Source organism: Echinops telfairi, unplaced genomic scaffold, assembly GCF_000313985.2.
Source record: "Echinops telfairi isolate 266 unplaced genomic scaffold, ASM31398v2 ScPeMD7_7404;HRSCAF=8442, whole genome shotgun sequence".
NCBI lineage: Eukaryota > Metazoa > Chordata > Mammalia > Afrosoricida > Tenrecidae > Echinops > Echinops telfairi.
This window is the reverse complement of record NW_022111304.1, coordinates 2635197-2647042: the sequence shown is the minus strand read 5'-3', so window position 1 is coordinate 2647042 and position 11846 is coordinate 2635197. Positions and strand designations below refer to the sequence as shown.

General features: G+C 58.0%; 2 protein-coding genes across 4 annotated transcripts; one reads left to right on the top strand and one right to left on the bottom strand.

The window, feature by feature from the left end:
* The first annotated feature begins 1206 nt into the window (after window positions 1–1206).
* On the top strand, window positions 1207–6014 carry TARBP2 (TARBP2 subunit of RISC loading complex). Of its 3 annotated transcripts, none has more exons than XM_004716871.2 (9): window positions 1207–1575; window positions 2092–2261; window positions 3057–3159; window positions 3624–3719; window positions 4219–4291; window positions 4503–4620; window positions 4840–4967; window positions 5250–5451; window positions 5564–6014. In XM_004716871.2, the coding sequence occupies exons 1-9, from the start codon at window positions 1523–1525 to the stop codon at window positions 5719–5721; spliced, it is 1101 nt and encodes a 366-aa protein (XP_004716928.1). In that variant the 5' UTR covers window positions 1207–1522; the 3' UTR covers window positions 5722–6014. The 3 variants fall into 3 exon arrangements, with proteins under 3 accessions (XP_004716928.1, XP_045152286.1, XP_045152285.1); XM_045296351.1 differs by having other exon boundaries at window positions 5250–5447; window positions 5564–5657; XM_045296350.1 differs by lacking the exon at window positions 1207–1575 and adding an exon at window positions 1790–1843.
* A 248-nt stretch (window positions 6015–6262) lies between these two features.
* NPFF (neuropeptide FF-amide peptide precursor) lies at window positions 6263–7049 on the bottom strand. The gene is made up of 3 exons (XM_030887331.2): window positions 6893–7049; window positions 6543–6664; window positions 6263–6422 (listed from the first exon to the last, which is right to left on the bottom strand). The coding sequence occupies exons 1-3, from the start codon at window positions 6995–6997 to the stop codon at window positions 6305–6307; spliced, it is 345 nt and encodes a 114-aa protein (XP_030743191.2). The 5' UTR covers window positions 6998–7049; the 3' UTR covers window positions 6263–6304.
* Window positions 7050–11846: the final 4797 nt, after the last annotated feature.

The following is an 11846-nucleotide window of genomic DNA, read 5'->3' as shown; positions in this document are numbered from 1 at the left end:
GCCGCCGGCCTCTTAAAGGAGCCCGCTGCTGCCATCCAGCGCTCCAGGCTCGTGCCTGGCCCGTCTGCGTCCCGCGCCTCCCAGCTGGTCGCGTCCTGGGCCGGCCCTGGCCTGGGCCTTATGCTGATGCTGCAGAAGCCCCCACGACCCCCCGTAAATTCCCTCCTACTCCCTGAGATGAGAGCCCATCTTTGGAGCATGCTTTGGCTCACCTTCCCGGGACTGTCCCCACTGCACTTCCACCCAAGCCTCACCCTTCCTCGCCACGATCACGCCAAGATTCCTTCCAACCTCCAACCCCTGCTCGGACTCCCCTGACATTTTTCGTGACTTCTGTCTCTAAGGTCACAAGGTCTCTATCTCAGCCCAGGGCTTACAAGACTTTGGGGAGGTAGGCGGTGAGGAATGGAGCTCTGAGGAAAGGAAAGACAGGTTCTGTTCTGCCCGCAGATTAGTCGATTGGCTATAAGAGTCAATCTCTTCTCTTGCTTTGCTTCTCCTGAGAAGCCTGCGCCCCTCGACAGAGGGATCAATTGCCTTACTTTCTCCCCATAGTCTCATGCTCCGGCTCCTGAAGGGATCCCCCATCCCCGTGCCCCCCCGTCCGGCGGGGTGGGTAGGATTTCTTAGTTACAGAGAGGCTCACCAGGGTGGCTGGCTCCACATAAGCTTTGGAAGTGGGCAGGACAAGCTCTAGGAAAAGGAGCAGGTTTAACGAGACAGAGGTCCGAGAGCCAGGGGTGTGAGCCAAGGGGTGAGGGATAAAGCTCAGAGAGGAACTTGAGGGTACAACTGTCCGGGCGCCCTGCGGGACAGAGCACAGCCCCCTCCCGCGTCCGACCCCACTTTCCCAGACCGCAAAGAGCCCAAACCCGGCAGCCCAATCACAGCCTCTCCCCAAGAAAAAGGCGGAGCCAAAGGGGGGAGCGACTCTACCCTTGTTCCCGCCTCCCTACACAATGCAACCAATCACAATCTGTTAGAGGAAGGCAACGAAACCGAGAATAACCAATCACACCGCACAGTTTCTCGTGCGTGCTAGACCCAGCCCCTTCAGTTGCGACAAAGATGGCGCGCATGCTCCTGGGTTCTGTAGTTCTCTCTTTATCCAAAGGCTCCATTTTAGAGTTAGCCCTTCCCGCCCCGCCCTTAGCTGCTTCCACTACGCTAGTGCGCATGTCCGTCAACAGCTTCCCTGTACTGGGGCAAGGGAGAGGCGGGACGATATTAAAAATCAATCAACCGCCCTTAGCTCAGGTAGCTACAGAGGAGAGCCGCTCTCCCTACAGGCGATGCAGGAGCTTGCCAGGGTGATGCACGCGGAGGGCTGTGGGGCGTCTAGCTCCCCTTTGGATGGGGAGGCATGAGGTAGGGTGGGCGGGGGACTCCATATCCCAGCATGCCCCGCGCCGGGCCCTACCGGCCGCGACTCCGGGCTCGGCCCCGGCCCTAGCTCATCTGCGGTGTGCCGGGGCGCGTGGAGGCAGCAGTCACGGTGGCGCCCGCGGGGACGGAGGAGGGAATGAGTGAAGAGGAGCAGGGCTCCGGCACTACCACGGGCTGCGGGCTGCCCAGGTGAGTCGACTTGTAAGGAGCTCTGCAGGGTGAAAATGGGGCGCGGGGCGGAGAGGGTAGCGGCACGACCCCAGCATGCACTTGGCTTGATGGTTGTTCCCGGCAAGCACTGGGGCAGTGGGTAGCGATTCCCGGCGTGCACCGACGTTCCCACTGGCTCCCGCGCTCAATAGTTTAGAATTGCCCTGGTTGTGTCCCCAGCCCTCAGTGCGTTTGGTGGGGACTGGGTTCCTGTGACAGGGGACATGCACGTCTAACCTACAGCAGGGTACAGGATCCCAACCTTAACTAAGATAGGGACTGTGCGTTCCCCCTCGTGCCCTTGGGCACTGGACCCCGCTTTCCCAGCCTGCACCTCTATTCCACATTGAACCCAGCCAGTGGCTACTGTATCACCAGGGTCCCCCGGACCCTGTGTTCCACAATGCGCTTGGGGCTGGTATGGCAGTGCTTGGCCAGGTGGGTGAAGGGAGGGAGGGAGGGAAGGTGTGATGTGGGTCTGTGCCCCTCCCCCAGTATAGAGCAAATGCTGGCCGCCAACCCGGGCAAGACCCCGATCAGCCTTCTGCAGGAGTATGGGACCAGAATAGGGAAGACGCCCGTGTACGACCTTCTCAAAGCCGAGGGCCAAGCCCACCAGCCTAATTTCACCTTCCGGGTCACCGTTGGCAACACCAGCTGCACTGGTGAGGAAGGCTTGGGCCTCCTGGCTGGGGTGTGCATTCTCAGGGCCCCATGGCTTTCCTTCTTGGGGTTTATTCCCAGCCCACTTCTCCAAGGCCGGTGAGGGAAGGAGGCATTTCAGGGGGAATCCACTGACTGGCGTGGGAGAGCTGGGCTGTGAGGAGGTGAGACAGAACTCGGGGAAAGCTGGAGGAGAGAGAGCTCAAGACTGCCCCGGGAGCATCCTTGAGGGGAAGGGAGGCGATGCTCTCACTCAGGACTTGGGGGGAGGCATGCACGGTGCCAGGCAGTGCCCCGGTGTGGGACCAGTGACCAAATGCCCCTTTAGTCTCTCTGTAGCCCCAAGGTAGGTGGTAGTACCTGTGGGGAGCAGGAGGCTCAGAAAAACCAAGAACCACACTCACTGCCCTCCAGTGGTTCCTGACTCACAGCGACCTCACAGGACAGGGTAGAGCTGCCCTTGTGGGTTTCCAGGACTGTAACCTTTCACGGGCGTGGCCTTGACTCCACAGTCTGCCTCCTGTTTTCCAGCCCTCTGTATGTACTGAGGGAGCACAATGTAGAGAAAGACTGCCCCCCAAGGTGCTTGAGCTCAGGAGTTCTGCCTGGCCTAGCTTGCCTCCGGCCTGGGAGCTAGTAGGTGGATAAGAGCCCTTCTTCCTTTCAGTGATTAGTGGACACGGCTAGACGTAGGCAGGGGGCTGGCTGGCTCTCTGGCTCTGAGGAGAGGGGCTGGGGTGTTGGCTTCTCTACTGCCCTTTCAGTGACCTCCAGGATTGTCCCACCCCCTCTCTCAGGCCAGGGCCCCAGCAAGAAGGCAGCCAAGCACAAGGCAGCTGAGGCAGCCCTCAAACACCTCAAAGGGGGGAGCATGCTGGAGCCGGTCCTGGAGGACAGCAGGTGAGGGAGGGACAGCTGAGGCCGCCCGCCTAGAGGCCCTGCCAGGGTCCCCGGCCCCCTCTCCTGCCCGGCCTCTACCCAAGTTTCTGCTGGACCTGCTCAGGGTGCTTCCAGAGCTGCTGCTGCTGCTGCCTGGCAGCCAGTCCCAGTGGGGACTGTGGCTGTGGTTTGGGTCTGGGCTAGGGGGGTAGAGGGCTGCAGGCTTAGATGCTCCCCACCATTCTTCCACACTTGGCCTGCGTCTTCCCATGCTGCTCGGTGTGGTGGGAGGATACCCCGTCCCCCTTTCTCCATCTCTCTGGGTCAGTCTTCTAACCCCAAACGATCCCAAAGGCAGACGAGTCTTTGGCTCAGGTGGGGAAAGGGTCTCTTCCTGGACGGGCAGGTCAGGAGGACCTGGGCTTCCCACGCTCCATCCTGTCCACACACGAGTGCGAATCAGAGGCGCCCTTCCCCTCGGGAAGTTCTTTTTCTCCCCTAGACTCTTTGCTGCCTGAAGACAGTCCGGTCTGTACTGCTGCAGTGGCTGCTGTCCCGGTTCTGCCTGCTGTCCCAACCAGGTACACACCTTGTGTCCTCTGACTGCTGAGGTGCGGGAGGAAGGGGTCCTGACTCTGGGGGCGCCGAAGGAGGGAGTCTGGGAGGAGACAGAGAACGGACTAGTTGGGGGCCAGAGCTTGAAGAATTTTCCCCCGCTGGTAAGCTCTGGATAGGAAGGTCACAAGAGGCTGTAACAGCTTGTAAGGGTGATGTGGAACCATGCTTGGGGTCTTGCAGGCCCCTCGTTCTACTGGGCTGGCCAAATGCTGCTTCCACACCCCAGTCCTAGCAGTTGTTTCCCGGGCTCCATAGACAGCCCCTCCCCCGGATGTGGTGAACTGGTGCCCATGTGGGGAGAATGGAAATGCAGAGGGGAATGGGAAGGGATGCAGGCCAGGGCAGGGGTGGGGCAGGCGGGCCCTGGGTAGGCGACTGCCTGCCTACTGGGCGATGCAGGGATGAGGACTCACTCCAGGGTAGCCATCTTCCTCAGCTGTGGCCCTGGGCCTTGTCGTGCAGGAGCCCCCCCATGGAGGTGCAGCCCCCTGTCTCCCCTCAGCAGTCCGAGTGCAACCCTGTTGGTGCTCTGCAGGTGCGCCCAGTCCTTTGAACCAGAGGCCACGCGGGAAGCTTGTTTGTAGGCTGGGAGGCGCGGAGGGGAGCCCCTGCCCCCTCTAGCCCTCCTCTAACCCACAGCTTGAGGCCTCCGGGCAGGAGGGCAGGGGAGTGCGCATCAGAGTGGGTCCGAAGGGAAGGAACTTTCCCTACTCAGCTTTGTGCCCTTTCCCCACCCGCCCCCGAAGGAGCTGGTGGTGCAGAAAGGCTGGCGGCTGCCTGAGTACACCGTGACCCAGGAGTCCGGGCCAGCCCACCGCAAAGAGTTTACCATGACCTGCCGGGTGGAGCGTTTCATTGAAATTGGTAACTGGGCGCGAAGTGGGCGGCCTCAGCTCACCTTGCCGGGCGCGCGGCTCCTTCCCCTGGCTGCATCTTCCCTTTCCCTCCCCAGCTCTGATCAGCTAGTGCATGAGCAGGTCCGGAACTCCTCTTTCCACTTGACACCCTCTTGAGGGGACCCTCCAGGTGTGCCCTGGGCCTCCCTCCGGGCAGAGTAATCTGGTACCCTTTTCCTACATGCAGGCAGCGGCACTTCCAAAAAACTGGCAAAACGTAACGCAGCAGCCAAAATGCTGCTGCGGGTGCACACGGTGCCTCTGGATGCCCGGGATGGGAATGAGGCGGAGCCTGAGGACGACCACTTCTCCATTGTGAGTGGCAGGTCGGATGGGGGGGCGGGGCTTGGGCCTGGGAGCCTCTCCCGCCAGCCCAGAGCCTGCACCTGCCTCGTTTCCGACCACCCAGTGAGTGCTGTCAGGGAGATGGGCCCCGGGGGCTGTGGGCTCTTCTTGCCCAGAGATGGCCGAAGGGCTTGGAGTTAGTGGGGGCCATACAGTGACTGAGGGGGTGCAAGCACTGGGCCTTTCCGCTGCAGGATGGTGGCGATGGCACAGCCCCTGGCCGCACTGAGCTCACTGTCCCCATCTTGTCAGGGCGCAGGCTCCCGCCTGGATGGACTGCGGACCCGGGGCCCAGGCTGCACCTGGGATTCGCTGCGGAATTCCGTGGGGGAGAAGCTCCTGTCCCTGCGCAGCTGCTCCCCGAGTGCCCTGGGTGCCCTGGGCCCTGCCTGCTGCCACGTCCTCACAGAGCTCTCCGAGGAGCAGGCCTTCCACGTCAGCTACCTGGATGTGGGTATGGCCGCTTGGGCTGGGCAGGGGGTAAGAGGGTGCCCGTGAGGGGGCAGCGCACACCGCCCTGGCGCAGCCTTCTTCCCCAGCACTGCCTCCTCTCTCCTGGCCCGCAGAGGAGTTAAGCCTGAGCGGGCTCTGCCAGTGCCTGGTAGAGCTGTCCACACAGCCGGCCACTGTGTGTCATGGCTCTGCCACCACCCGGGAGGCTGCCCGGGGCGAGGCCGCTCGCCGGGCCCTGCAGTATCTCAAGATCATGGCGGGCAGCAAGTGAAGCCCCAGCTGGACTCACAGGCGGATACCCTTTGCCCCACTCTGCACTTCCTGCCCTCTGGCCGGCCCATCTGTTCCCCACTCTGGCGCCCTCAGGAGGTGCCCTCTCTACCTCTGACACTGCCTGCCTGCCCTGAGGCTGAGGAGGGCACAGGGCAAGGAACCAGCGCCTGTCACAGGGCTGAGCCTGCCTGTGAACCATCCTCATTTCACTGGTGGTGATGACAACGTGGATAGGAAATTGGGGTGCTCCTTTGGAGCCCATAATAAACATGCTGCTGCCTTGATTCTTAATGCCCGCCTGGTCTATCTCCCTGAGTAGTACCACGGCCTGGGTTGTCCTTTTGCCCCGTGTTCTCTGTGCCCACCTCCCAGCACATCCCCACTTTCCCCTCTGCTGGGTGCAGAAGCCTCTGTGAACTGGCCTCCTGTATTCCTAGTCAGTGGTCTGGTGACAAGAGAGGCCTCCCTCCCAGCCCATTAGCGTCACAGACAGCTGGATCAGAAGCCAGGCTCTTTATTCGGGGGACACATGGCTCTTTTGGGTGTGGGTCTTGCATGCACACACATCAAGACGTGACATCTCACTTCTTCCCAAATCGCTGAGGGGCAGCCAGGCTCCAGAACGGGGAGCTCAGCCCCTCCCCAACCCGAGGACTCAGCCGCTCGGTGCTCCAGGACCCCCGGGTATTTCTGCCAAACCTTAGGAGAGAGGGATCCTGATTGAGGTACTCGGCCACTGCCCTTCTCTCGTCCAGTCCAGGGCCCCAGCCCTGCCCTTTCTACCCCCCAGCCAGCCCCAACTGCCCCTTTCAGACTCACCTCTGGGGCTGAAACAGGAAGGCCTGGCTCCGGCTGGGTCTCCTCATGGCCTGAAGCAGGGAGCGCAAGAGTGACCCACGGGCCTGGGTGTCCTGCAGTGGGTGTAGCCCACTATCTTCCTCCTGTGGCAAGGGGGCATCCAGGAATGTCTGTGGTCAGGTGCCCTGAGCATCTAGGTCTTAAGGCAGTGGCTTCCAGGGACAGGTTGTAGGGGACCAAGGAGCCATCTTCTCAGATGGGAGGCCCCAGGGAAGGTACTGGTGGCCAGAGAGAGGTTTGAACCTGCTGCGCAAGTCTCAAACGGGGGCAGAAGAGTGGGTGAGGGGTGCGGAGTGGAGGGGCTCGCTCACCACGAAGATCTGGCCTCCGTTGCTGTCCCCGGGCTCGTCTGTGTGGGCCCAGTCGGCCGTGAGCAGTAGGACCAGCAGCAGCAGGGAGGCCCGCCTGGAATCCATGCTGCCTTCGTCTGTCCGCCGCCTCCCTGCAGCCACACCCGCTCTTATACCTGCCGTCCTGTCCCCCGCCCACAGCTGCCGGCAATGGAAATGCAGGGCTCCATTACGAGCCGCCTGGGACCCCCTCCCATGGCCCTCCTGGGACTCTGCTCTCCGCCTCCGGCCCCCCAGCCCCTAAGCCCGGAGTTCTAGAGTTTATTACATGCATAAATCCTGTCTCCAGAGCTCAAAAGGAATCATTAATTGCAGGTGCTTTGTCAGAGTCAAGCCCTGGAGGAGCCTTACAAGAACCCCCAATCCCTCAACAGGTTGGAGAGCTCCACTTGATCACCTCCCTTCTTGTAACTTCTGTCATAAAGGCACAGAGAAAGCCCTGTCAGGAGGGCTGCGACTCGTCCTGGAACAGACAGGGAACTGCCAGGGCCAGCCCTGGGAGAAGGAGAGGTATGTTGGCCAGGAGACCTGGCCGGCCCCTCCCCAGGTGGCTTCAAATCTCTACAGACAGACCCTCAGCTTCACTGCCAGTGCGGCTCAGGACCTGCGTCATCTCCTTCTGTAACTGAAGCACTGCTGCCACCCTGTGGTCTCAGCCTCTTACTGCCGAGCCCAGGAGCCCAGCCATCTCCTTTTTCCTAGAAGAAACCCTAACCAAACCCATTGTCAAAAGTCGGCTGCAACTCACAGGGACTGTATAAGGCACAGTCGAACGGCCTCACGAGGTTTCACTATGGGAGCAAACTGCCATGTATGGGTCCCAACCACGGTGCCACCAGGTAGTTTTTTCCGGGACAGAGCTCTTTACAGGAGGAACGAGAAGGGTAGGATGGGGTCAAGGAGTCTGAGCATCGTTCAAGGGCAGGGGTGAGTTCCTCAGCACTTCCACCAATGCCGTCCTCCAGCCCAAGCTGGCGTCTGAGGCACCCTGACCTCGGGCAACCAAAGTAACGGCTCCAAAGGGAAAACCAGGAACATGAAAAAGCTACTGGGGGTTGTGGTGAGTGAGGAGGATACTAGCTGCGCTTGTTCTCACACCCGCAGTCACACTCTGGGAACTTCTTTCTCTGTCAAACTGGAGGTCGACATTTGTCCCATTGCATCTCACTGACAAAGCTCCTCTAATCTCTCACGCCTTCTAAGGCTCTCCATGTGTGGAGACAATTCATCTTCCTACACTAGTCCTTTCTGCTCAGAAGGAAGCCCCGTGGACCCCTTGGAGCATGGCGCCCAGAAACCAATCCACACTCCGAGGCGTAGCAGGAAGTCAGGTTTCATTCTGTTCTGGGTGTGATGGTCTAGATACTATCGATTAATGAAGCCTAAACTAAAGCGAGCCTTTTTATAAGCTTATCACATATTAGTCTCAAGCACAGACTCCTGACAGTTGTCATTACATGCTTATGTTACATCTTGTGGTTGACTGCCTTAGTGAATAAGTTTATTTTCACATAGTTTAGGAGGCCAACGTGGGGACAAGTTCCCTCCTGTTCATGCGGCATCTATCTCCCCTCAAGCTGGCTGCTCTCCCACAGGAACACCCAGTCCACAGACAAGTGGCTCCTGCACCTCCTGTCGCCTGCCCGTTCTCAGCCACCGTGGTCCAGAGGAGCAGGACTGAGGATGGGGAGGCTCTGGAATAGAGTGGCTCTCGGGTCAGACAGAACTCAGTTTTGATCTTCGCTCTTAAACTCCCTTATGTGTTTAGGCAACTGTCCCGAGCGAAACCTAGTTCATCAATCAAATGAGCTAACTCCTGCTGGTAAGAGGTGGCTGTGAACAGACAAATGACATTCACAGAGGGGGTATTCAACCCAGGCTGCATTTAGAAAGGGACTAATCTACTCCCACCCTATGACCAGCATGGAGACGAAGTAGCCTTTCCTTTGATCAGAGATCAGTTCATTGTGATAACTTCGCTTTCAGCCACTTCCTGTCTCACCCCTTTCTGCGTCCCTATGCTCACAGCACAATGAAGACCCCCACTGCATTTCCCACTCGCCTAAGGAGGCCCAGGCTTCCTGTCCCTGTCAACTGTCTACCAGAGGCCGGCAGCAAAGAGCTTTTGATATAATTTCTCTCCTATTGGGAAACCCTCACAAGCATCTGCTAGATCTTTTGTCAAAAGCTTGGGCCTGGCTTATGATCCTCACTGTGACCACTGTACAGGTACACGCAGATGCATGAAATGTCCTGAATCCCCAAACTCCCTGAGCATTACCTGTTTGTCCCCGTAAACTCTCCCAAAGGCTTCTACACAAATGTCACCCCGTGTTTCCAGAACAACCTTTTCCTCAGGCCCCGTGAACTTTGAGTTTTACCATCTGCTTGTGTGTTCTCTCCAGTTCCCGCCCCGCCCAGCTCCCAGCCAAGCGGGAAGCTTCTTGAGGCGGGCGTGTCTGGTTGTTCAGAGGAGCGCAGGAACGAGACCGTGGAAAAGAAAGAGAGGAGGCCGCGCCGACACTCGTTCTCGGATGTGTGCTCCCACAACCAGCGCTGGCGCTCATCTGAGCTCCGGCTCCGACTCTGGTCCGACAGGCAGTGACTGACCCACCTTCCTAGGTTGGACTGCATCAAGAATGCCCTTCCCTGCTGCCTTCAGAAGAGGGAGAGGGAGGAGACCCTCATGAGCTCCAGGAATGGGAGTGGGCAATAGGACTTGTCGTGGATCGGGGTACTGAAACATCAGACATAACCGTGGTTCTCTCGATAGTTTAATGTTATATTTGCAGCATAAATAAGGCACAATATATGTCAGGGGGAGGGAGGAAGGGAGGGGTTAGGCTTGGCGGGGGGATAACTGCTAAGTGGCAAGGGAGGAGGAAGACAGGACGGTGGGGGGAAGAGAGCAAAGCCCCTGCCTCAGCCCCGTCCCAGCAGATCGTGAGAGCCTGCTCACAGGGGTCATGCGGACTTGGGTCAAGGGAAAGGGAGAGACAGTTTGTAACAAAATAGCCTGTAGCACTGCACCCTCCCACCCGTCAAAGGCCACCATTGGGGATTGGGGTGACCCATACCCAGAGTCGAGTTCCTTGATGAGATGGAGAGGGACTGCTACATGTCAAGAATATATAGATGAACAGATATAATCATCGATACACACGGCTTTCTTCTAAACAGATGCTGTGTCAGGATGCTGCAGCCTCCACTGTTGGGTGGGAGACTCATCTCCTCTCTACTTGGAAGAGGGGCGGTGTGTGCATGTGCGTGTGTGCGCATGTGTGTGCATGTGTGAGTGTGTGTGTGCAGCACGACAGCTAAAGCTCCAGCTGGTCCTTACTGTTAACGAAGAACATGGAGTGACCAACCTGCAAGGGAATACTGGACCTCTGTCCAGATGACCCCTAGGGGCAGGTTCCAAGGAGAAGATGGGAGCAGAGACAAAGCTAGATTTTGAGATGCATGATAGGCTTGTTCGGTTTTCATGGAGCGAAGGGAGGGGCTGGAGGAAATGCAACAGTGTGGCAGTGCTAAGCAGAGTACGCATATAAAGACATCCTTGACACCCTGTAAGAATTCCCAGCACGGCTCTAAGGCAATGGTTCTCAAGCTCTAGTGTGGTACAACCACTTGGAGTGTTTGTTCAAACCCCCTCAAGAGTTCCTGATTCAGAAGGCTGGGGTGGGCCTGATCGTGTACATTTCTAACAGGTTCCCAGATGCTGCTGCTGCAGTGGGTCCAGGACCACATCCGGAGGAATCCTTCCCTAAGGTAAAGCCAGCGAGACTGGTTCTCAGCCAGTTCTTACAGCTGAAACATCACTCAGGGTCACACTGATGAGATCTCCCTGTGCTACCAGCCCGCCCCTGCCCCCCAACCGAAAAACTAACCCTAGAAGCTACGGTACAAACCTGTTCCTATTAAGGACGTGAGCTGCCATAACCTATCCTGTGGTGACCTTTTCTCATTCTAGGGTAGGACTTTACCCCAAAGAGAGATGAATGAACTAGCACTGAGGGTGGGAGGGTAGGCAAGCAGCGGCATATGGCCACTCCTGGGCAGGGGATGGGGGTGGGGACTAGTCATCACACTGGGGGGAGGGGTGGGTCTGTATGCACAGCACATGCCAACAGAAATCGCTTTCTGTTCTGTACTGAGAGAGGACTGATGGGGTTGTGGAAAGCTGTAGCGAGGTGCGAGTCCTCTAACCTGCTTAGCATCCTTGCCTGCCAGGTTTCCCTCTGCCCCCCCAATCAAAAGTCTTAAAAGGCCCAAAGAGCATATAAAAAAAGACACATGAGAAAGCTGGGGGGACTGGAATAAAAACAGGCTGGTTATGAAATTAAATAAGAAAAAAAATCACATGCCTTTCCTGTGCATGCAATGTACAGTATTAATGGGAAATGATGACTGGGGATGGGAAGGAAGTAGGAAACAGGGGGGACTTTTTCTGGGGAGAGCTGTCTCAGGGGCTAGCACCTTTGAGAAGCCTCTCGGTGGAGCAGGGGAGCCTCAGAAAGCAGAGAAAGTCTTATTTTGTGTCTGCTTGGTAGATTCAGGTTATAGATGGGGCATGGTGATAGTTAAGCACCTCGCTTACGAAGCTCTGTGGTGCTGGGTCAGTGGATCCAGAAGGGGTAGGGAAGGCATCAAGGTGAAGTTCAGTTAGCCCAGTTCCTCCTTTACCATCAGCTAGTGCACCTATGGTCCAGTGGTCAGGCCAAGGGGAGGGCTGAAGACTGGAAGCAGCCAGGCTTGCAGAGAACAATCAACAGGGACAGATTGAGGGGGACTATTCTTTCTAGTCCTCCCTGCAAAGACAAGTCTTTCTCAGAAGTTTCGCTCTCAGCACGCAGCTTTGAAGAGAGCAGGGCAGGGATTCCAGCAGATCAGAAGAACTGGTTCTCCCCCCCCC